At 41.9% G+C, this 26227-nt stretch overlaps 1 protein-coding gene across 3 annotated transcripts in view; it reads right to left on the bottom strand.

Moving 5' to 3' along the window:
- Positions 1–26227, bottom strand: part of LOC139557661 (bis(5'-adenosyl)-triphosphatase-like) — a 341590-nt gene that overhangs the window by 26043 nt on the left and 289320 nt on the right. For 2 of the 3 annotated variants that reach the window (XM_071372748.1, XM_071372754.1), the window contains one exon: positions 19475–19543. The exons of the other annotated variant lie outside the window; for it this stretch is intronic. In XM_071372748.1, coding sequence (XP_071228849.1) covers positions 19475–19543 — 69 coding nt within the window. The remainder of the gene's footprint in view (positions 1–19474; positions 19544–26227) is intronic. 3 annotated transcript variants of the gene reach the window in all.

Genomic DNA, 26227 nt, shown 5'->3' with positions numbered 1-26227 from the left:
CTCGACTGTGCCATAGTCTATTCTGGAAGCCCTCTTCACTGTGCCATAGTGAGTTCTAGAAGCCCTCTCCCAATGCTATAGTGTGTTCTGGAAGCCCTCTCCCCCGTTAGCATAGTGTGTTCTGGAAGCCCTCTCCCTATGCCATAGTGTGTTCTGGAAGCCCTCTCCACTGTGCTATAGTGTATTCTGGAAGCCCGCTCCACTGTGCCATAGTGAGTTCTGGAAGCCCTCTCCCTATGCCATAGTATGTTCTGGAAACCCTCTCCACTGTGCCATAGTGTGTTCTGGAAGCCCTCTCCACTGTGCCATAGCGTGTTCTGGAAGCCCTCTCCACTGTGCAATAGTCTGTTTGTTGCAGAGGGCATATTGTACACACTAGCCCAGATTTGCATTACGTGCTGATAATTAAGCCACATGAGTATAGAGAGGGGTGTGCTGTAAGGACACTGAAGAAGCCATAGGGATTTGAACTGGCCTCCATAACTATCCCATGCCATTCCCTTCATATCCCAGTATTTACTATTCCTGTTACTATTCCAGCTGGGACAGAAAAAGGAACCCATTTTCAGATCCTTTCTCCCAGCTTCCTGTGCCACCATCAAAGTCATTTGCACTACAGAGACTTACGGGAAGGCAGATGTTTAAAATATCCCAGAATGAGCACCGCGCTCTGGATTCCCAAAAGAAATTAAAGCAGAACCTGTGGTTTATCGTCTCCTGTCCATGCTGCTACACAACTGTGACAGCCCCCACCGGACACGGTATACATGGCCGCTTTTTAAGTTCACAATGGTTCCATTGTGAAAAAAGGAGAACCAACCAACCTATTGAAGATGAGAAAATATACAATCAAATCACAAGGGGGGGCCGAAGAATGACAGGTGATTTTCCTGCTCGGCCCAAAGCCTCTTCCAGAATCAAATTACACTTTCCCAGCAGGTACTTTCCCAGACTGTCCTCTGTTCTGTGGACGCATAATTTAGCTCTCCTTGGGCCACTCTGCACATGGCCAAAAGAGAGACGACAGAGCTGAAGTAAATGAGAAATGATTTCGGCTAAAGGTTAGCAGGCACAATCCACTTGCCACTCTCTTTGTTGCTGCCTGCCACTTTCGATAAGCCAGCTCTCCTAATACAAACACAATATTTAAAGACTTGACTTTCTCCCTCTTTCCTTGTGCAAGACTGAATGATGTCTATCACAGGGCTCAGTGACATGGAGCTTAGCTCTGTCTAGGACTGTGTGTGTGTATGTGTTTATCCTTGTGTGTATACTGAATGAGTGTGTGTGTGTGTGTGAGAGAGAGAGAGAGAGAGAGAGCGAGAGAGACCATGAGAGAGAGATTGTTTACCCATCCACACTATCTGCCTGTATGAAGTGAGTCAAATTTGTGAATAAATTTATGTTCTCTCTTTGCAGAAATAAAAGCAAAAAACAATAGTATTAGTCCTGTAATGGCTACATTCCACAACTCTCTATACATTTATAAATTTGTTAATTTATTTTATATGAACCTTCTCCAAAATATAAATCATATGGAAATCTAAATGAGACTATACTACAATGAGACTAAAAACAAGAAGAAGCAGCTCCGGTGGTGTTATGGGATTTTTATGAATAATGACTAAATGTTGTATACATTTAACTAGAAATATAACTAACATAATTATATCCTGTCTGATGAAGAATGTTTGTCCATAAGAAAGAGGGACTGTTAGTAGGCAAGGAACTGTGGCAGACAACTTGTGACCACTGTGAAACTGATAACAGGGAAGGAAGTCTCCCCACCCAGGGAGGGGAGAAACCTTGGGCTTGTAGTAGATTGTATAACAGGTGGCAGACAATGTATGAGAAGGACTTGTGAACTATATTGTCATTGTCTTATAGGAGGAGGGACATTTATGATGAAATGAGAGGTATATAAACCAATGTACATGTAAGGATGGGCAGAGCTCTCGTAAATAAACATTCTGACTATTGTGGCTGGGCCTCCGTCTGATTCATTTCAACCAGTTTCTTACAAATTCTGGGTTTCAGGCTGAGTAGTTAATTGAATTGGGTATTATGAACAACTGAGAACAAAATGCTCATAACAGGTGGGCATGAGATCACCAACACTGGACAATTGAGGAGTGGAAAAAAATAGCTTGGAACATGACAGCGAGTTCAGTTTACTTGAGTGGCCTGCGCAGTCCCCAGACCTCAACCCAATAGAGCATGTTTGGGATGAGATGGAACGGTCTGTTTGCAGCATGAATGTACCGGTGTACAATCTTCAGCAACTGCGTGATGCCATCGCGTCAGCATGGACCAACATCCCTGTGGAACGTTTCCAACACCTTGTAGAATGCCCCGAATACTTTAGGCTGTTCTGGATGCAAAGGGGGGTCCAACCCAGTACTAGATGGGTGTGCCTAATAAACTCTCCGGTGAGTGTATATTCCTCCTAATATTGTGCAATCTGTGTGTCTCTTCATTGGCCCAGACTACTGTTTAAATTCAAAACCAGGTTGTTTGTATTGATCTCAGTTTGTCACTGTTCGAGTAGCCACTAATTTCGGTAATTTGTGTGGTATTAAAAAAGATTATGCTAATGTCTTCTCTCATGTAAAAAAGTAGAATTTCATGAAATGTGCTTATAAAAGGCAAAAAAAGGCAGACCCTGCTAAAAGAAAATCCCCATGTGTGGAAATGCTAAAAATGTGGCTGCTCATCTGTATGCCACTACACAAATTCTATATAGATGCATGCCATGCTTTATTATATAAAATACAACTGAATATAACACTGACTGAGTATACAGGACATGAGGAAAAGTGAGAAAGGCATCTGCAGTGACATGCTGTATCAGAAGATGACAGTGCTTTGTTGGAGTTGCATGTAGCTTTCTGTATCACATTACAGACCCAGACCCAGATGTCTGGCTGAATCTGTCTGCTGAATCTCAGCACTGCCATGCTTCTCTAAGTCTCTAAACACAGTGGGAGACATTTTTTACAGTGCAGAAATGCAGAGATATTACCAAAGATGACCCCCTCAATTTCATGTACTCAACACTGTATTTAATTCAAGATGAGTTTGGAATACTGCAGATCCTTATTGCATTACATGTGTCATATTATTCATATTGCTGTATAAGCCATGGATGCTTTCTCAAGGAGACCATGAGAGAAAGTTGACTTTGGAGGGAATAATACCTCAAGAACTGTAATGCAGTCTTGTTTGGTAACATGTTTGATCACTCATGGAGCTATTGATATTATTCATAAATCTATGTGAAGGTGATACCTCTTTCTCAGCATAAGCTTATGCAAAGAGATACTTGAGACCTAGCAAATAATACATCTGGTAATGAAGTGAATGTGTTTGGAATGTGAAGCCGATCACAACTCTGTAAACCATGCTTCATACATATATTTGCATTCCAAATGAGATGCAAATCAACACTTCTATGACATCTCCTGAACCTCTCTCACACTTAGCTAACATCGAAAATTGTGTTCCAAGCTGTAAGCGCTTGGGCGTACGCACCACATCAGATGATTCCTGCTTTATTGGGCAATTTACCAGGTCCTCCACAAGTACAACAACATTAGCATATGGAGAGAGAGAGGGGGAGAGAGAGAGAGTGGGAGAGAGAGGGTGGGAAAGAGAGAGAGGGTGCGAGAGAGGGCGCAAGAGAGAGAGAGAGGGTAAGGACGGGGACTATATAAGTTGCTGCTTCTAAAAAGTACAGCAACTTCATGGTCTTAACATATGCTCAGCTAAATCAGCTCAATACATCCCACAGTCGGTAGAATAATTAACAGTTTCATCATCGGCAAGCGTTGTCAATAGCCGGTTATGGCGAACACATTTATAAACTTGACAATGCCAAGTACCCCATGGGAAGCTAGCTGTGATACTAAATCGCTCGCCTTATCTTCCTCAGTAGGGACAGATGGGAGCAGCAAGGAACAGAGATGGTTTAACACAGACTTGGAAAAGTAGAAGAGACAAGAAAGTGGATTGAAAGCTGCAGTCAGGAATACATAGATGTGTTTTTCTTTTCTCACAGAGGAATCAATACATAACTCATACAGTGGTCTTTCCTATTATCGTTGCAAGCCTGACCAAAGACAGGGCCTCACTCAAAACTAGTTTAAAGTACAATGCATTTTTTAAATAGTATAGGAAACAAATGTATAAATAGACAAAGCGAGGAGCTGACTTCACAGGGAAGTATTGATTGTTTGTGGGTGTCGTTGATAAAAAGACGACAGTGATAGTACGGACACTAAAATCTGTTTAAAATTTCTCAAGGTAGATTCATCCAGACACTATATCATCTCACTAGTTATTATGCAAAGGCAAAATTACTAATTGACAAAACATATTATTTTCAAGAGTTAGTTCTGTACTAAAAAGTATCTTGAGCTATCACCCTCTACTCATAAACTCTGCTGTGAGATACCTAAGGTGTGTGTGTGTGTGTGTGTGTGTGTGTGTGTGTGTGTGTGTGTGTGTGTGTGTGTGTGTGTGTGTGTGTGTGTGTGTGTGTGTGTGTGTGTGTGTGTGTGTGTGTTTGTACAATTTTAAAAACATAACAATACATTCACAGATTTCACAACACGCTGTGTGCCCTCAGGCCCCTACTCCACCTACTCCACCACTACCACATATCTACAGTACAAAATCCATGCGTACGTGTGTGTATAGTGCGCATGTTATCGCGTGTGTGTGTATGCATGTGTCTGTGCCAATGTTTGTGTGGCTTCACAGTCCCCGCTGTTACATAAGGTGTTTTTTTTCCAGTTTAAAAAAAAAATCTAATTTTACTGCCGGCATCAGTTACTTGATGTGGAATAGAGTTCCATGTAGTCATGGATCTATGTAGTACTGTGCCTCCCATAGTCTGTTCTGGACTTGGGGACTGTGAAGAGACCTCTTATGGCATGTCTTGTGGGGTATTCATGGGGTTCCGAGCTGTGCGACAACAGTTCAAACAGACAGCTCGGTGCATTCAACATGTCAATACCTCTCATAAAAACAAGTAGTGATGAAGTCAATCTCTCCTCCACTTTGAGCCAGGAGAGATTGACATACATATTATTAATATTAGCTCTCTGTGTACATCCAAGGGCCAGCCGTGCTGCCCTGTTCTGAGCCAATTGCAATTTTCCTAAGTCCTTTTTCGTGGCACCTGACCACATGACTGAACAGTAGTCCAGTGGCGATAAAACCAGGGCCTGTAGGACCTGCCTTGTTGATAGTGCTGTTAAGAAGGTAGAGCAGCGCTTTATTATTGATATACTTCTCCCCATCATAGCTACTGTTGTATCAATATGTTTTGACCATGACAGTCACCTCAACTTGCTCAATTTCCACATTATTTATTACAAGATTTAGTTGAGGTTTAGGAGTTAGTGAATGATTTGTCCCAAATAGAATGCTTTTAGTTTTAGAAATATTTAGGACTAACTTATTCCTTGCCACCCACTCTGAAACTAACTGCAACTCTTTGTTAAGTGTTGCAGTCATTTCAGTCACTGTAGTAACTGACATGTATAGAATTGAGTCATCCGCATACATAGAAACTCTGGCTTGATTCATAGCCAGTAGCATGTCATTAGTAAAGATTTTAAAAAGTAATGGGCCTGGACAGCTGCCCTGGGGAATTCCTGATTCTACCTGGATTATGTTGGAAAGGCTTCCATTAAAGAACATACTCTGTGTTCTGTTAGACAGGTAAATCTTTATCCACAATATAGCAGGGGTGTAAAGCCATAACACATACGTTTTTCTAGCAGCAGACTATGATCAACAATGTCAAAAGCCATACTGAAGTCTAACAAAACATCCCCCACAAACTTTTAATCATCAATTTCTCTAAGCCAATCATCAGTTATTTGTGTAAGTGCTGTGCTTATTGAATGTCCTTCCCTATAAACATGCTGAAAGTTTATTGTCAATTTCTTTACTGTAAAATAGCATTGTAGCTGGTCAAACACAATTTTTTCCAAAAGTTTACTAAGGGTTGGTAACAGGCTGATTGGTCAAATTGAAAATATGGCAAATGGGAGTGGCAATATCGTCCGCTATTGTCCTCAGTAATTTTCCATCCAAGTTGTCAGACCTCGGTAGCTTGTCATTGTTGATGACAGCAATCATTTTGTGTGTCTGTGTATGTATGTGTGTGTGTGTGAGTGTCTGTGTGTGTGTGTGTGTGTGTGCATGTGTGTGCAATGTAAAAAGTAATAAGTTCTGCTAACTAAATTGTTTTGTGGAAACCCATAGCCAAGGACCATTCGAGTAACCCAACTCAAAGTATTCCAGTGTTGTAACGACTCTCGTGCAGGGTGCAGCGTCGTAAGCGTTCATGATTTTTAATAAAAACTGAACACCACAACAAAATAACAAAGTAGAAAACGAAAGCGAGCAGTTCTGTCAGGCAACAAAATAGCTAAACAGAAAATAACTCCCCACAAAACCCAAACGGAAAATGACAACCTATATATGATCCTGGTGCGGGACGCAGACCCCGCCCCGCTTTAGGCTCCCCCCACTTCGGTGGCGTCTCCGGTGCAGGGATCGTCGCCGGGACCTCCGGACCGTAGATCATCGCCGGAGGCTCTGGACTGCAGACCGCCGCTGGGGGCTCTGGACTGCAGACCGTCGCCAGACGCTCCGAACTGGTAACCCCCGCTGGAAGCTCTGGACTGCAGATCGTCGCTGGAGGCTCCGGACTGCGGACCGTCGCTGGAGACTCCGGACTGCGGACCGTCGCTGGAGACTCCGGACTGCGGACCGTCGCTGGAGACTCCGGACTGCGGACCGTCGCTGGAAACTCCGGACTGCGGACCGTCGCTGGAGGCTCTGGACTGGGGACCGTCGCTGGAGACTCCGGACTGCGGACCGTCGCTGGAAACTCCGGACTGCGGACCGTCGCTGGAGGCTCTGGACTGGGGACCGTCGCTGGAGGCTCCGGAGAGGGGACCCTCGCTGCAGGCTCCTTGCCATGGATCATCGCTACAGGCTCCGGGCCATGGATCATCACTTAAGGCTACGTGCCATGGATCATCACTGGAGGCTCCGGGCCATGGATCATCACTGGAGGCTTTGTGCCATGGATCATCACTACAGGCTCCAGACCATGGATCATCACTGGAAACTTCGTGCCATGGATCATCACTGGAGGCTTCGGACCATGGATCATCACTGGAGGCTTCTTACGTGGAGCCGAAACAGGTCTTACCGGACTGAGGAGACGTACTGGAAGCCTGGTGCGGGGAGCTGCCACAACACGTCCTGGCTGGATACCCACTCCAGCTTGGTGAGTGTGGAGAGCTGGCACGGGACGCACTGGGCTATGAAGGCGCACTGGAGGCATAGTGCGTAGAGCCGGCGCAGGATATGCTGGGCCGTGGAGGCGCACTGGAGGTCTGGAGCGCAGAGCTGGCACAACGCGCCCCGGGCTATGAATGCGTACTGGAGACATGGTGCGCATCACCGCATAACACGGTGCCCGACCGGTCACACGCTCCCCACGGTAAGCACGGGGAGTTGGCTCAGGTCTAAACCCTGACTCCGCCAATCTCCCCGTATGCCCCCAAAATGTTTTTGGGGGGAGCTGCTTCTTGGGCTTCCGTGCTAGCCGTGACCCCTTGTATAGTTGCTCCCTCCTTGCTGCCTCCGTCTGCTCCCATGGGAGGCGATCCCTCCCAGCCAGGATCTCCTCCCACGTCCAGGATCCTTTACCATTCAGGATGTCCTCCCACGTCCATTCCTCCTGACCACGCTGCTTGGTCTTTTCGTGGTGGAGAGTTCTGTAACGACTCTCGTGGGTTGAAGAAGGAGACCAAGGTGCAGCGTGGTAGGCGTTCATGATTTTTAATTAAACTGAACACCGCAACAAAATAAAGTAGAAAACGAAAGCGAACAGTTCTGTCAGGCAACAAAACAGCTAAACAGAAAATAACTCCCCACAAAACCCAAGCGGAAAATGACAACCTATCTATGATCCCCAATCAGAGACAACGATAGACAGCTGCCTCTGATTGGGAACCATACTCAGCCAAAAACACAAAGAAATAGAAAACATAGATTCTCCCACCCGAGTCACACCCTGACCTAACCAAACATAGAGAATAAATAAGGATCTCTAAGGTCAGGGCGTGACAAGTGTTCAATACTTAAAGTGACATCACAACCCGAATGGGTTCTTTTATCTTTTTAAGGTAAATACTTCACTGTTTTGTGTTTTAGGAACTTTTTTACACTATATTACATGTATTCTGAACTATAACGAAGTATTTGAACATTAATATTTGTTGTAGTGAACATAAAAATGTAGGGTCCTTTCTACTTATATTCATAACCTTCATTAATAGTTTTTTTTACAAGTGTAAGTAGTAAGTAGTTCTGGTTGTGTCATTGTTTAAGATATTTGATGATTTGTTATTTTAACCGACCTTTGCAGGAATTGTTGAGCACAGTGCTCATTCCTCTAGTAACCGACAACGATGAGACAGCCTATAGGGAGGAGGTCAAAGACCTGGCAGTGTGGTACCAGGACAACAACCTCTCCCTCAACATGAACAAGACAAAGGAGATGATCGTGGACTACAGAAAAAGGAGGGCCGAACATACCCCCATTCACAACGACGGGGCTGTAGTGGAGTGGGTCAAGAGTTTCCACATCACCAACAAACTATCATGGAGAGCAATGTCATGAAGAGGGCATGACAACACCTTTTCCCCCTCAGGAGATTGAAAAGATTTGGCATGGGTCCCCAGATCCTCAAAAAGTTCTATAGCTGCACCATCGAGAGCATCCTGACCGGTTGTATCACCGCCTGGTATTGCAACTGCTCGGCATCCGACCGTAAGGCGCTACAGAGGGTAGTGCGTACAGCCCAGTACATCACTGGGGCCAAGCTTCCAGGACCTTAGCCAAATACATTTAAACTCAGTTTTCACAATTCCTGACATTTAATCCTAGTAAAAATTACTGACCCTGTCTTAGGTCAGTTAGGATCACCACTTTATTTTAAGAATGTGAAATGTCAGAATAATAGTAGAGGGAATGATTTATTTCAGCATTTCTTTCTTTCATCACATTCCCAGTGGGTCAGAAGTGTACATACACTCAATTAGTATTTGGTAGCATTGCCTTCATATTGTTTAACTTGGGTCAAACGTTTCGGGTAGCCTTCCACAAGCTTCCCACAATAAGTTGGGTGAATTTTGGCCCATTCCTCCTGACAGAGTTGGTGTAACTGAATCAGGTTTGTAGGCCTCTTTGCTCGCACACACTTTTTCAGATCTGCCCATAAATTTTCTATAGGATTGAGGTCAGGGCTTTGTGTGGGCCACTCCAATACCTTGACTTTGTTATCCTTAAGCCATTTTGCCACAACTTTGGAAGTATGCTTGGGGTTATTGTCCATTTGGAAGACCCATTTGTGACCAAGCTTTAACTTCCTGACTGATGTCTTGAGATGTTGCTTCAATATATCCACATCATTTTCCTCCCTCATGATGCCATCTATTTTGTGAAGTGCACCAGTCCCTCCTGCAGCAAAGCACCCCCACAACATGATGCTGCCACCCCCGTGCTTCACGGTTAGGATGGTGTTCTTCGGCTTGCAAGCATCCCTCTTTTTCCTCCAAACATAACGATGGTCATTATGGCCAAACAGTTCTATTTTTGTTTCATCAGACCAGAGGACATTTCTCCAAAAAGTACGATCTTTGTCACCATGTGCAGTTGTAAACCGTAGTCTGGCTTTTTAATGGAGGTTTTGGATCTGTTGCTTCTTTGCTGTGCGGCCTTTTAGATTATGTCGATATAGGACTCGTTTTACTGTGGATATAAATACTTTGTACCTGTTTCCTCCAGCATCTTCACAAGGTCCTTTGCTGTTGTTCTGGGACTGATTTGCACTTTTCGCACCAAAGTACGTTCATCTCTATTAGACAGAACGCGTCTCCTTCCTGAGCGGTATGACGGCTACGTGGTCCCATGGTGTTTCTACTTGCGTACTATTGTTTGTATAGATGAACGTGGTACCTTCAGGCGTTTGGAAATTGCTCCCAAGGATGAACCAGACTTGTGGAGGTCTTGGCTAATCTATTTTGATTTCCCCATGATGTCAAGCAAAGAGGCACTGAGTTTGAAGGTAGGCCTTGAAATACATCCACAGGTATACCTCCAATTGACTCAAATTATGTCAATTAGCCTATCAGACGCTTCTAAAGCCATGACATCATTTTCTGGAATTTTCCAAGCTGTTTAAAGGCACAGTCAACTTAGTGTATGTAAACTTCTGACCCACTGGAATTGTGAAACAGTGTATTATAAGTGAAATAATCTGTCCGTAAACAATTGTTGGAAAAATGACTTGTGTCATGCACAAAGTAGATGTCCTAACTGACTTGCCACAACTATAGTTTGTTAACAAGAAATGTGTGGAGTGGTTGAAAAATGAGTTTAATGACCCCAATCTAAGTGTATGTAAACTTCTGACTTACACTGTATATACTAGGCAGTGTCAGAGGAAGGCCCGGTCACCCAAGTCATAGACTGTTCTCTCTGCTACCGTACGGCTAGCGGTACCGGAGCGCCAAGTCTAGGTCCAAAAGGCTCCTTAACAGCTTCTACCCCCAAGCCATAAGACTGCTGAACAATTAATCAAGTGGCTACCCGGACAATTTACATTGACACCCCCCTTTGATTTTACACTGCTGTTACTCACTGTTTATTATCTCTGCATAGTCACTTTACCCCTACCTACATGTACAAATTACCTAGACTAACCTGTACCCCCGCACATTGACTCGGTACTCGTACCTCCTGTATATAGCCTCGGTATTGTTATTTTATTGTGTTCTTTTTTATAGATTTTTATAAACTTTAGTTTATTTAGTAAATATTTTTTATTGAACTGCATTGTTGTTTAAGGGCTTGTAAGTAAGCATTTCAAGGTTGTATTTGGCGCAACCTGGTATATTTATGTTTACCAATAGATGGCAGTATTGACTCAGGACGGGGGTTTGCTTTCCACTATCCGTAGCCATTTCCTATGTCTGCCTATATAACCGTGATTTAAGAAAGCTTCAGGTAGCTTAGGCCAGGTGCATTAAAGAATGTTATTCTAAGTTACAATTAAATACTAAACCGTACTTACGTGTCATGAGTCATCAATCTAAGAAGCCTCTAAGGATACTACAGTGCATGTTACAAATACAATTTGATTTGATTTTAACTTCTCTAGGATACGGGGCAGCATTTTCACGTTTGGATGAAAAGCATACCCAAATTCAACTGCCAGCTACTCATCCCCAGAAGATAAGATATGCATATTATTAGTAGATCTGGATAGAAAACACTCTGAAGTTTCTAAAACTGTTTAAATCATGTCTGTGAGTATAACAGAACTTATTTAGCAAGCGAAACCCCGAGGACAAACAATTCAGATTTTTTTTTCTTTGAGGTCACTCTCTTTTCAATGGGTTTTCATTGGGAATCCAGATTTCTAATTGACCTTCTTGCAGTTCCTACCGCTTCCACTGGATGTCAACAGTCTTTAGAAATTGGTTGAGGTTTTCTCCTTTGTGTAATGAAGAAGTACGGCCATCTTGAACGAGGGTCACTTGAAGTGTACTGTTAGATAGAGGCACGTGACCAGAAAGCTAGCTACAGTTTGTTTTAATACTGTATTGAACACAGATCATCCCGTCTTCAATTTTATTGATTATTTACGTTAAAAAATACCTAAAGTTGTATTACAAAGTAGTTTGAAATGTTTTGGCAAAGTTTACAGGTAACTTTTGAGATATTTTGTAGTCACGTTGCACAAGTTGGAACCGGTGTTTTTCTGGATCAAACGCGCCAAATAAATGGACATTTTGGATATACTGTATATCGACGGAATTAATCGAACAAAAGGACCATTTGTGATGTTTATGGGACATATTGGAGTGCCAACAACAGAAGCTCGTCAAAGGTAAGGCATGAATTATATTCTTATTTCTGCGTTTTGTGTAGCGCCTGCAGGGTTGAAATATGCTTCTCTCTCTTTGTTTACTTTGTTGCTAACCTCAGATAATAGCATCGTTTGCTTTCGCCGAAAAGCCTATTTGAATTCTGACATGTTGGCTGGATTCACAACAAGTGTAGCTTTAATTTGGTATCTTCATGTGTGATTTAATGAAAGTTTGATTTTTATAGTAATTTATTTGAATTTGGCGCTCTGCATTTTCTCTGGCTTTTGGCCAAGTGAGACAGTAGCGTCCCGCCTAAACTCAGATTTTTGGATATAAATATGAACTTTACCGAACAAAACATACATGTATTGTGTAACATGAAGTCCTATGAGTGTCATCTGATGAAGATCATCAAAGGGTAGTGATACATTTTATCTCTATTTCTGCTTTTTGTTACTCCTCTCTTTGGCTGGAAAAATGGCTGTGTTTTTCTGTGACTTGGCTCTGACCTAACATAATCGTTTGGTGTGCTTTCGTCGTAAAGCCTATTTGAATTCTGACATGTTGGCTGGATTCACAACAAGTGTAGCTTTAATTTGGTATCTTTCATGTGTGATTTCATGAAAGTTTGATTTTTATAGTAATTTATTTGAATTTGGCGTTCCGCATTTTTACTGGCTTTTGGCCAAGTGGGACGTTAGCGTCCCACATATCCCAGAGAAGTTAACCGGAGGTAGGGCAGTAAGCATTACATGATGCTGTATTAGCCTCTGTAATTAAGAGTGGTGCACATGACCTTGTTGATGGTGGGAATGGCTTCTCATTATTGAACGTCAATTTGCTTGACAGTTTCGATATCAGTTTATCAAGAGAGAAATATACTTATCTTTCTTCAAACATGCATACATCATTGTGTAAAAGTATTATCATTTATTAATTTATTAATTAAACAGTCCTCTAAAATTCAAGCCACGTTGCACTATTATGTTTCAATAACTTGCAAAAACTCAATGATTCTATATCAGCACAACACAGATAAATGAAGTGTTTTTTTACTAAAATATCAATGTTTCTGACGACTACTTTATTTGTTTTTAAATGTTAGATTGACTTTAAAAAAATAAAAAAATAATCATAACTTGAAAAAGCTCAATTTAAGATTAGCAGAACACACATATAAAGTTATATTATTCAATAACCTAATATTTGTTAACAGTATTCAAAAACAAATATTATTGACATTTGAGTTAGTACCACTTTTATGATTTGAGTTCTACTGACCGTTTGAGGTGTTTGAGTAGCCACTAATCAATTTATTTTATAAGTTATGCAGTTACTTTTTAGATTGTGTGTGTGTGTGTGCATCTGTGTGTTTGTGTGCGAGTGTGTGTGCGTGTGTTCTGCTGAATAATATGTCTAGAGATACCTGTCCTCCTGCACAGTCTCAGGTAGACCCTGATACAGGTGAGGATGAGGTGAACAACATAACAAGAACCCAATGGGCTAATGGGTTCCCATGGTAAACATTATTATTTGACACCCCCTCACTCCTCCCTTTATCTAACAAAGTAGGCTACAGTACTGCATGTCCAACAGTGCCAGACAGATGGGGGGCTGCACTTTAGAACAATTGCTCATCATTTGCACAGGAAAGTGTAGGACGTGTTCTGGATCTTTCTCCTTTATCTAAACTATCGGCGAAAACTCCTACTCCCCCCGGGAAGGGAAAATGACAAATCTTGGCTATTTGATACAAATGTTAACTAGGTGAGTGCCAGAGAGATGGATAGTAGCCTGTCACAGCAGGCAAGAACATGAGGATCCATTGATATTTGTCATTACATAGCCCTATTCCCCCTATGTTCCCTAATAACACTGCCACAAAATATGATGAATGACAGCCAAATAACAACGCAGCGCCTCCCCTGAATATGATCTCTCTGTCTGGATATCCTCACACACAGCAAAGGGGAGCACCGTAGATAAAGATCTAATGAGCAATGCTATCACACAATATCAGGGTTGAGAGAGGCCCACTACATATCTTAGGCAGGCTACGTCAGCACGGCGCCGAGGAGGTGGCTGGCTCGTAGAAATACAACGGAGAGCGGGGAGGGGATTTATTGATTGGGTGGATAGATACTGGAATGAAAGATAATAATCGGGAAGCTAAATAAGTGAAATTCAGTCTCCAGGGCCCCTGAATGACTCGATGTCTTTGGACTGACTAGGCACATAAGCAGAGCAGACACAAGGTGGGGTAATTTAAGAGCTGCTGTTTCCAACAGCAAGCAGCTAGAGACAGTAAAATAACTTGACTGCTTTCCCTTGCAATGTTCTCCCTAGCTGATCCGTACAGTAGAAATACATATGAAATATGACACTACCAGACATAACAAGCAGTGATTTTAGAACATACTGTAGATCTAGTTGAAAAAGAAAATGCATTAGATAAATTGTATTTAGCGAATCATTAAGAATAATGTATTTCCACCCTCATTATTCAGAGGGCATATTCTAGCCTTGAACCCGACGCAGTCATCATCTCATTTATTGTATTCAGTTCAGAGATGGGGTGAATATTCATGTTGCTCACCCCTCTTCCAATCAATAAGCCTGTATCAAACTCCTGTTCCTGCAACTGTTTCAGTGGCCACAACAAATAAGCAGAACCAAAATGGAAAACATTTACAGTAGCTGCCAATCAAACTGGATCCATTCAGACCTGTTTAAAAGCAACAAACTGCCTTCAAAACACTAGGTTCACAGCATCTCCTCCATCTGTCTGTCACTTCCATTCTCCCTAGAGAACCTGGAGAGGCATTTGAAAAAAAACACACAAGGCCTAATTGGAGAAAATAACATCATTACAACTTATAATCACGAGCTGACATTGTTCCCCACTAACAAGCATGGCAGCGGCGTAATTGAGTTTCCACTGATCTCTGAGGTGGCTCAGAGCAAGAGCAGAAGAGAGGCATAGCCTGGTGCCTGGTGCCGTCTCACTGCTTTTTCCTCTGATTAAATAGCCATAAAGAGTGCACTTTCTCTCTCTCATCCAATAAGAGTGACTCGTGTCTACAGTGCCGGTGTTCTTAATAGGACTGAAGAGGAGTATTGGGATTCTAACGACAAAGCGCTATGGTTATTTACGCCAGCTCACGACTAGATGCTACAGTACAGCTCTCAAGCTCCTGTGTTGAGATGGTGTTCCAGGCACTGAGAGTGAGTGAGTGCAGACTTCATTAAAGAAAGACCACACTTTTGATTACAATTGTCATTTACATGTTCTGAGCACAAACACATACTCAATCAGCACTTAATCAGTTGGATGAGATGGATTAGGGTACGAGGACACAAACATTTGAGGCATCATTCAAAAGCTTGTGTTTGTCAACAACATGGCTTCCCAGGTCAGAAATGTAGGAAAAATGTAAAACCGTGGAAATGGAACCCATTAATGGGTTATAGTTGTACCAGGCTAAAAAGTTCACCATCTACATTTCGGGTCATGGTCACCGTGTACCTGCTAAAGTACAGTAGCTTTAAAGTGCATATTCCATGGGTCTAAATTGCAGTTCTTCATGTGCGTAGAATGATCACGACAAAGATTAGCCTCTGTAGTTCAGCTGGTAGAGAATAGCGTTTGCAACGCCAGGATAGTGCGTTCAGTTCCAAAGACTACCCATATGTAAAATGTATACACGCATGACTAAGTCACTTTGGATTAAAGCGTCTGCTAAATGGCATATATTATTATATTAGATAAAATGTGTGTTAAACGAATGCCAAATGTGATTCAATGTTTTTTTCCCCCTTGGCTGATTAAAAGGTCAAAGCACATATTTTTGAAAGTGCTGACCTTTAAAAGGTGTAATGAGTGGTGTCTGGGCAGAAGGCTGCTGAGGTGCAAATACACAATGCTTGCCATGTTGTGGGGCAGGCATCCAACTCTCTACGCCTTTCAACCTTTTTCTCTCTCTTCCTCTCTCTCTCCATATACCCTACTCTCAAAGCCCCCAGAGGCTGTAGGCCATCACGTTCATAGATGTGATCTATTTTCAGTTAGTAGCTAATTGGGTGTTTGACATGATTCATTGTAAGTGTATAACTTGACCATTGATGAGCATTACCAAGGTCAAGTAGATATTTATGGCTGGGATATTGCTATTCGCCCACTGTAATGATTATTACAACATCATTCTCCACACAGTGAAATCCTTCACCTTTCCAATCATGTTCATCTGATATCCACTCTGACCTTTTGGAGCAAGTTATTTCAATGCAGCGCATGTTGCTACTGCAGGCAACATTACAACAATATACTGTATCTTTGTTTATGCCTCTCTGTCTTTCATCTCTGCTAACAAACCATACTGCTGAGAAAGCATATGTGACTTGTTTCAGGAAACTAGGAGTATGTCGCGTGCCACTACTTAACAGGAGAGGCATTTGAACATAATGATTATTTGTTTTATCAAAATTTGTTTTTTGTCCAAAATGCCATCTGGAAATTGTGAACTTTCAAGTGCCTTAATAACAAACTTGTATGCCATCTGTAAATACGATTAAAATTGTTAAATTACGAGCCTAGTTGGTTGAGCCATGGAAAGAGGTAGACACCTTCCCACTAGCCATGATTGGTAGGACATGCCAAGAGATGAGTTCGGATTGGTCTAGCATGTAGCACGCTTCTGTCTATAACATGAGCTTCTCAGTATGTGTAGGTAATCCTTTCTAATGCAGCTTTTTTGAAAGATATCATGAAAAACTGCAAAAGTGTTGCTAATGCTCTCTTTTGAAATCAGTGGAATGCCCGGTGGAAGCAGAATATGATAGCTAAGGTGTTGGAGAAAATTCAGGCATTTGATTGCAAATATGCAGAGGGAGTCAAAAAGAGAACACACAAAAGACTGTTGTATAAAACACCTGTCTCTGGATTCCATCTTAAAACTAATGGCAACTATGGCATCCGTGAATGACAGGGAGAAGCGCTCGTCCATGTATATGGGTAAGAAAGTCTAGCTAGCTACATTTTCAGATATTATACATTTCTAATTTTGTCAGTTTTCATTGCAATTTTAAGCGTACTGTTAGCTAGCTAGCTAACGTTAGCTGGCTGGCTGGCTGGCTCGCTAGCTAGCATTATGTGTATGATCTGTGTAGTATTATTCTTATATTCCTATCTCAGAGCTATTGCATTGCTAGTTATAGTCTAATGTTAGCTAGCTAGCTAACATTGAACCTAGTTGGTTAGCTTTAGCTACCTGTAGATTAATGCAGGGTAGTAACGTTATGAGTTGGGATTTACACCTTCTGTATCCTGTGCATGTGACAAATAAACGTTGATATTATTTGATATAGTGTGTGTTTACCAGAGACGGTAATGTGAAGAACAACATGACCCACACCAAAGTCAAATTAGAATATAACGTTAGGCCAACGAGACAGTGTCCAAGTTCCAAAATTCTCCAGTGGAATTCCCTGCTTTTATTACGTCATACTTACTACTGTAAGCTATTTTAGCTAAAGTTAAGACGTTGTCAGCTATATGATATGGTCATAATTTGAACTGGCTAGCCAGCTAACTTAATGTTTGCTAGTTAGCTAACAAGCTAGAAACTAACCAAAACATTATTTAGAAAGTTGCTTTTAGTTGCCTGGTTTGTTAGATTGACGTGTACTAAATACATTTTAAACGGATGGGTGTATTGGTGTTAAAGTACACTTAAGAGGGTGTGAACGATGCTGAATTGGTGTAGACAAAGAAGAGCTCTCCTGTAGGTGTACCAAAACATTGAAGGGACATTTTCTCAATAGTGGGGTTACAAGTTTATAAACTTTCAAAGCAGAATTACTTTCCCATTTTTCCTCAACTGTAGTGTACGATATACCATTCTCTACTTTTCTCCAATGTAAAAAAACATTAGTTCAAATTTTGCTACATAAAACAGAACTGAGCCGGTTGGTCACATATATAAATTGTAAAGATGTCAGATGAACTTGACAAAGTATATGTTGTACAGTACACACTTTATAGTGTATCTGTATGAAACTTTGAATAGCTACAGCATCTAGTTCGGTGAGAGAGGAAGACAAAACCTGAGCATTTGCTGTTGTCTCCATTATGACTACTGACAAGCTCGTACATTCAAAGCACATAACAAAGAACATTTGTGAAAGAGAAGAGACAAAACAAGTCTAATATGCCATGACAGCTTTTTTTGGCAAGGTGACACAGCTAAGAAAATTGGAAATGGCATGTGTTATATCTGAGAGAGAGAGAGTGCAAGAGAGAGAGATGCTGCTGACTGTATCTTTCAGAATGGCTGTCAGGCGGCGGACAAGCTCTTTACGACCACGTTGCGTGAATCTACCGGGCCGTGTCACTTCATCTAAATAAAGTGACAAATAAAATCGCACTCCAGAGTCCCATCCCTTTCTCTGCGACGATAAACACCCCAGACAGTGGAGCCTCGGTGCCTGCCCCAAAGTCAGCCTTGTAGTGAGCACGGCCACTGAATGGCTATCTGGGGTAATTGGCCTAGTCACTGACATCAGAGACATCAACCAATCATTATGTAATGTCCTAATCAGAAATACAGCCAATTAGAGGCTGTAACTAGATGACGTGGGTCTGAAGTTTAGATTACATTGTCTATTCACTACACACAATATCACACAAATAGATGATTGGAAACCCTGTGCTACATTTCTCACTAGTTTCACACTGTGAAGGAGGAAAGTGGTTAAACTATTCTATTGCCTCTTAAATAGTCTTTATGAGGGAGTAAATGTGCACAGTTTGAGTTATAAAACACTTAACAGTGGTAAGGTATGGGGGAGCCAACACTGTGTGATTATTCATTGTGAAGCAAAACACCTCAGAGAAAAAAGGTCTAATTTGCAGCGTGTGACATCAACAATATGAATGGCATACAGTAGCTGCTTTCACAATAACCCTTATGATCACATGCAAATTAAAAACAAACCTATTTGTATTTGGTTGGTGGGCCACGGATGTGGATGCGTTCTATTTCCGCCTCTGGCTCTTTAGGGAACTATAGTCAAGCCTGTTTTTATTAGATGTAGTAATTAGAATATTCATATCAAACTTAGTCATTGATATTCATTTGGTGTGGCCGCTCTTGTTGCAAATTTTAAATGTCACAGGGAAATTTAAATCACTATGAAAGGCATGTTCATTATTTGTGTATTGAAGTATCGTGGTTCATTGGTTTGGTGATTTTATTTTCGAAAAGGTCTCAGGGTGTATTGACGTTTGTTCAACCCCAGCTCTAACATGTTTAATTAAAGCTATTATTTTGAGCTACAGGTGAGCTAGTGCATTACTGATAAACATAAGATAACTGTATGATAAAAACAACTCCTACCCTGGAGGAATTTAAACAGCCAGTGTGTCATATTGAATATCAATGTTTGGTCATAAGAACTCAAATCAATGTAGTGGGAGAGGCAAAATAACTTTAAAAACGCTCTACTTTACCTCATCATAGACGTTGTCGTTTCTCTCAAAGTCACCTGCCTTCCTGGGGAGGACATGCACGTGAACATGCTGAAAACACACAATGACAAAACAAATGAACATGTTTTATTTTTTAGATATTATGTTATTCACTCATCCAGAGAGACATCCATACTATGCTGTGCCAGGTACTCTTGTAACAAACTGAACTGACAACAGACCTATCCAGAGACATCTTTCATTAATTCACAACCTGGTGGTGAAGCAATGCTGTAAATCACAGGAGGGTTACAATACATTCCGCCAAGTGTACCACCTGTGTACCACCGGGACTCCTTAATTTTATGCTTTTAAAACTTAAATTGACTTTGTCAGACGTCCTTTTCTGCACCCCCTTGCGTCGTGCTGTCACAAACTTGGCCATCTGCACAGTTAGTTTCCAACTTGCAGCTTTCCTTGGGTGCTTATTAGTGTGGTAATGTCCCAGAACAACTGCTACGTATTTACGCAGAAGAAGAAGAAAAAACACACACATTAAAACAGGAAAGATAATTAGACGATGCAAACATTTATCTTACACTATGCAAATCTGCAACAAAGTTTTACAGAGTAAAAAAAAGTCATTAGCTAGTGATAACATAATGAAGGACAAGCAGAGTGCGAGAGACTCCTCTGAAATGAAATACAACACGCTCAAACTGAAGAAACAATGTCCTCATGATGCTAATGTCCCCAGCACTTACATATGCTTGAGTTTTAATCAGCAATCCACTTGGCTCTAGATTGCTGAAATGTTGCATACTTCAAATAATGCAATAGAAATCCACTAAAATAGATGTTAAATGAATAGTTCAGCAGCAGCGTTCCTGACACAAGTAAGCCTGTATAATAAAGTGGCAAAGTCGTATATTTATATTGTCTCAGTTGATTAGTTCCTTTTTCAATCCCTGGTATATATAATTATTATTTCTCTAAGTAAAACAGAATAAATCAATATGAAAAATGAAGGACACAGTTACAATTAACATGACAGTAAGCCGCATTCACAGGGAATAGGCTTACCTCTGACATTATTTCAGAGATGGTTTTAAACACATTGTGCAAATTGTCATACCGCATTTTACAAATTGTCAACAGTCATTGTGATTCTGCCACTGGCATTGTGGGAGAACAGCACATCATCGTGTTTGTATAAGCATCAACGTGAATAGAGCAAGTGTACTGTCAAGGCTATTCAGATGTAAGAAATCATTCCCACACAAAGCAGCCTCTTGGGCCTTCTGAATACTTGTGACAGTTCTTTAGAGTACACAGCTCTTACTTAATAAGAGCATTCTCAGAAGTATCTTCAAAACAGTTTGATTAGCTGACTTGAATAGATGTTCATTAGCATACAGAACATAAATGACAACACATCCCGTGTTTGTTAGGATCATGTAAGCACAGACTGTCAACTTTGTACATGATAAATAAAATCAATGACATGAGGAAAACTGTCTTATTCTTTTCTGGATCGGAACATCTCACTTATCTCATCATTCTCAGAGTTGACAGCACATTGAGGAACTAAACTGACAGGGGAAATTAACTGACAAACAAAACTGATATCCTTGTTTAAAGCTGCAATATATAACTTTTTGGGAGTTACAGATCTGTCATTGTCATTGAAAGCAAGTCTAAGAAGCTGTAGTTCTGTTCTATGTGCATTTTTCTATGCTTCCCGCTCTTAAGTTATATTTTTTGTGTCTTTTACTTTGGGTTTTGTACACCAGCTTCAAACAGCTGAAGATACAATCTTTTTGGTTATGGAAAATATATTTCACAGCGGTTTAGATGGTACAATGATTCTCTACACTATACTTGCTTGTTTTGTCACAAAAACTGAAATTAGACGAACTATTCTAATTTTAGCAACCAGGAAATGTCGGAGCAATTTCAGCATAGTGCACCTTTAAGAGTTCTTTATCATGAACTTTGGCTACTCAGCAAAAATGTGTATAAAATATCAAGAAGGGCCATTTGAACTCTGGGGCTCACTTTAATCTACAGGTCCTAACCTCAAAAAGCATTTTCATCAGCACTTTAGTCTCGTTTTAAAACAGCCACATCCACTACGATGTGAATTAAGTCAAAACAACTTTAAGGAAGTTGGTACATTTGTAGTTGGAGCAAAACAACACACTGAAGTACTAAAATATGACAGAGTTTCTGTCTCTTGCTCTGTCTAGTAGCACATGTGTGCTGTGAACCTAGTGGATGGGGTGAGACCAGCACTTGTGACTGCTTCTAAACTTTCTCAGTGCCAAAACCTCATCAGTATCGAGACTCACAAAACACAAGACAACAATATCATCAGCTGTCAGCCAGACAGTTTATCAGGGGGTCTTAGCAGTATAATACACTCATCTAGAGCATTTTATTTTATTTTTTATTTTATTTAACCAGGTAGGCTAGTTGAGAACAAGTTCTCATTTGCAACTGCGACCTGGCCAAGATAAAGCAAAGCAGTGTGACACAGACAACAACACAGAGTTACACATGGAGTAAACAATAAACAAGCCAATAACACAATAAACAAGTCAAAGACACAGTAGAAAAAATAAAGTCTAAATACAGTGTATGCAAAAGGCATGAGGAGGTAGGCAATAAATTGGCCATAGGAGCGAATAATTACACTTTAGCAGATTAACACTGGAGTGATAAATGAGCAGATGATGATGTGCAAGTAGAGATACTGGTGTGCAAAAGAGCAGAAAAGTAAATAAAATAAAAACAGTATGGGGGTGAGGTAGGTAGATTGGGTGGGCTATTTACAGATGTACTATGTACAGCTGCAGCGATCGGTTAGCTGCTCAGATAGTTGATGTTTAAAGTTGGTGAGGGAAATAAAAGTCTCTAACTTCAGCGATTTTTGCAATTCGTTCCAGTCACTGGCAACAGAGAACTGGAAGGAAAGGCGGCCAAATGAGGTGTTGGCTTTGGGGATGATCAGTGAGATATACCTGCTGGAACGTGTGCTACAGGTGGGTGTTGTTATCGTGACCAGTGAACTGAGATAAGGCGGAGCTTTACCTAGCATAGACTTATAGATGACCTGAAGCCAGTGGGTCTGGCGACGAATATGTAGCGAGGGCCAGCCGACTAGAGCATAAAGGTCGCAGTGGTGGGTGGTATAAGGTGATTTGGTAACAAAACGGATGGCACTGTGATAGACTGCATCCAGTTTGCTGAGTAGAGTACTGGAAGCAATTTTGTAGATGACATCGCCGAAGTCGAGGATCGGTATGATAGTCAGTTTTACTTGGGTATGTTTGGCGGGGTGAGTGGAGGAGGCTTTGTTGCGAAATAGAAAGCCGATTCTAGATTTGATTTTAAACATTGGAGATGTTTAATATGAGTCTGGAAGGAGAGTTTACAGTCTAGCCAGACACCTAGGTATTTATAGTTGTCCACATATTCTAGGTCGGAACCGTCCAGGGTGGTGATGCTAGTCGGGCGGGTGGGTGCGGGCAGCGAACGGTTGAAAAGCATGCATTTGGTTTTACTAGCATTTAAGAGCAGTTGGAGGCCACGGAAGGAGTGTTGTATGGCATTGAAGCTCGTTTGGAGGTTAGTTAAGACAGTGTCCAAGGAAGGGCCAGAAGTATACAGAATGGTGTCGTCTGCATAGAGATGGATCAGGGAATCTCCCGCAGCAAGAGCGACATCATTTATATATACAGAGAAAAGAGTCAGCCCGAGAATTGAACCCTGTGATACCCCCATTGAGACTGCCAGAGGTCCGGACAACATGCCCTCCGATTTGACACACTGAACTCTGTCTGCAAAGTAGTTGGTGAACCAGGCGAGGCAGTCATTAGAAAAACAAAGGCTATTGAGTCTGCCGTCAATACGGTGATTGACAGAGTCGAAAGCCTTGGCCAGGTCGATGAAGACGGCTGCACAGTACTGTCTTTTATCGATGGCGGTTATGATATCATTTTGTACCTTGAGCGTGGCTGAGGTGCACCCGTGACTGGCTCAGAAGCCGGATTGCACAGCGGAGAAGGTACGGTGGGATTTGAAATGGTCAGTGATCTGTTTATTAACTTGGCTTTCGAAGACTTTAGATAGGCAGGACAGGATGGATATAGGTCTGAAACAGTTTGGGTCTAGGGTGTCACCCCCTTTGAAGAGGGGGATGGCCGCGGCAGCTTTCCAATCTTTAGGGATCTCGGACAATACGAAAGAGAGGTTGAACAGGCTGGTAATAGGGGTTGCAACAATGGCGGAGAGGGTCCAGATTGTCTAGCCCAGCTGATTTGTACGGGTCCAGGTTTTGCAGCTCTTTCAGAGCATCTGCTGTCTGGATTTGGGTGATGTTGGCCGGGGTTGGAGTAGCCAGGAGGAAGGCATGGCCAGCCATTGAGAAATGCTTATTGAAATGTTCGATTATCATGGATTTATCAGTGGTGATCGTGTTACCTAGCCTCAGTGCAGTGGGCAGCTGGGAGGAGGTGCTCTTGTTCTCCATGGACTTTACAGTGTCCCAAAACACTAGTTAGAGCTACAGGATGCGAATTTCTGCTTGAAAAAGCTAGGTTTCCTGACTTCCTTGAACAGTTGCATATCGCGGGGACTATTCGATGCTATTGCAGTCCGCCACAGGATGTTTTTGTGCTGGTCAAGGGAAGTCAGATCTGGAGTGAACCAAGGCTATATCTGTTCTTAGTTCTGCATTTTTTGAACGGGGTATGTTTATCTAAGATGGTGAGGAAATTACTTTTAAAGAATGACCAGGCATCCTCGACTGACGGGATGAGGTCAATATCCTTCCAGGATACCCGGGCCAGGTCGATTAGAAAGGCCTGCTCGCAGAAGTGTTTTAGGGAGCGCTTGACAGTGATGAGGGGTGGTCGTTTGACCGCGGACCCATAGCGGATACAGGCAATGAGGCAGTGATCGCTGAGATCCTGATTGAAAACACCGGAGCTGTATTTGGAGGGCAAGTTGGTCAGGATAATGTCTATGAGGGTGCCCATGTTTACGGATTTAGGTTTGTACCTGATGGGTTGATTTGTGTGAGATAGAGGGTATCTAGCTTAGATTGTAGGACTGCCGGTGTGTTAAGCATATCCCAGTTTAGGTCACCTAACAGAACGAACTCTGAAGCTAGATGGGGGGCGATCAATTCACAAATGGTGTCCAGGGCACAGCTGGGAGCGAAGGGGGGTCGATAGCAGGCGGCAACAGTGAGAGACTTATTTCTGGAGAGGTTCATTTTTTAAATTAGAAGTTCAAACTGTTTGGGTATAGACCTGGAAAGTATGACAGAACTTTGCAGGCTATCTGCAGTAGATTGCAACTCCTCCCCCTTTGGCAGTTCTATCTTGACGGGAAATGCATAATAACCAAATTGCCAGCTTTTATTCAATTATCATTACTCAGCTATGATAAACAGCACAGGCTGTGTCAATAAGTGTTTATAAATGCTACAAACAAGATAACATGTTTCGAGGCCTCTGCTTTGTTGCCACACATTTTCTATTTAATGAGTCGATTTGCATAATGTCTGCATTATTAAATCTGCCTACCTTGAGGTAAAGTTTGAAGGAAGTCGGCGGCAGCGGTGTTCAATACATTTTAAACGGTGCTGAGTGAGAGAGGCAGAGGCCGGCAGACAGGGAGTGTGTAAAAGCTGGCATGCCAGCAATGTGAAGGGTGGGATGGGAGATCATAGACCCTGACTGACACTGCAGAATGTGTGGGGTGAGTTTCAGACAGTTTGATGCCGACATGCACAGCAAGGGGCCACTGCGTGGGCTCAATACGTCTCCCCTCATAAGATATGGCAGCTGTTATGCCTGGCCTTGACTGGGATTCACACTGGTAAAGGAATTAGAACATGCAAGGTAGTGGAAGTCTGACTTCCTGGATTAGATTTGCAGCAGCAGTGTCACTAAATGGCTGTTAGTGCTCTGAAATGGGGGAGTTGGGGACTTTACAATATCACAATTTGAAAGTGTATTAATGCGGGAACAAAGCAAAGCACACACTAAGTGGTACCACTATTTCCTTACACCCCAACTGATATAGGACTATATCTATCTTAATAAAGCTAATAGAAAACAATTTGATCTTAGTTGTTTTCCATCAAGACTGGGGTGATTATATACGTGTCCTTGGCAGAAGTCAGAGTCCCACTTACAGTATATCTGTTTTGTCTCATTGGCTCCCTGATTAGACGCATGCAGATACTGGGGGTCAAAGTTCAATGTCATCCCCTCCAACGTCCCCTCATCAGTCTGTGGATACTTCCTTATGCTTTATTTTCCATCCATACTTGGTCACCATACCCTGTTTCAAAGAACTCACACAGCACAGGCCTACTCATTTAGAACATCCTTCATACAGAGCTGTATGTTTGTTTGTCTGTGCTACGTTCTAAGAGGTATGTAAAGTTTCTCCAAACATAATAAAACATATGTCTTTTAATTAGTTTCTGACTGCAGAGATAAAAGTGCAAATAGCTATAGAGCATTTTTTTGTTTAGGTGAAATCTAGTCAGACAGGCTAACAAATGTATTTTGTCACAAACATCTGTGTTCCCATTAAGGCAGGGGGTGCAGGAGCCACCGTTGCTCCGAGCAGGAGCTACTAATTAGAGGAAGAGAGGAAGATCTGTCCCACCATTCTTTGCTTCCACCGCCAAACCACCTCTCGCTAAGAAAAAAAACAGCCAGCAATTTACAGGAAGATTCATCTTGCTTTGTTTGATGGGTCCCCATTGCTTTG

Source organism: Salvelinus alpinus, chromosome 2, assembly GCF_045679555.1.
Source record: "Salvelinus alpinus chromosome 2, SLU_Salpinus.1, whole genome shotgun sequence".
NCBI lineage: Eukaryota > Metazoa > Chordata > Actinopteri > Salmoniformes > Salmonidae > Salvelinus > Salvelinus alpinus.
Note: the sequence above shows the minus strand (reverse complement) of the source record. Positions and strands in the feature narration are given on the sequence as shown.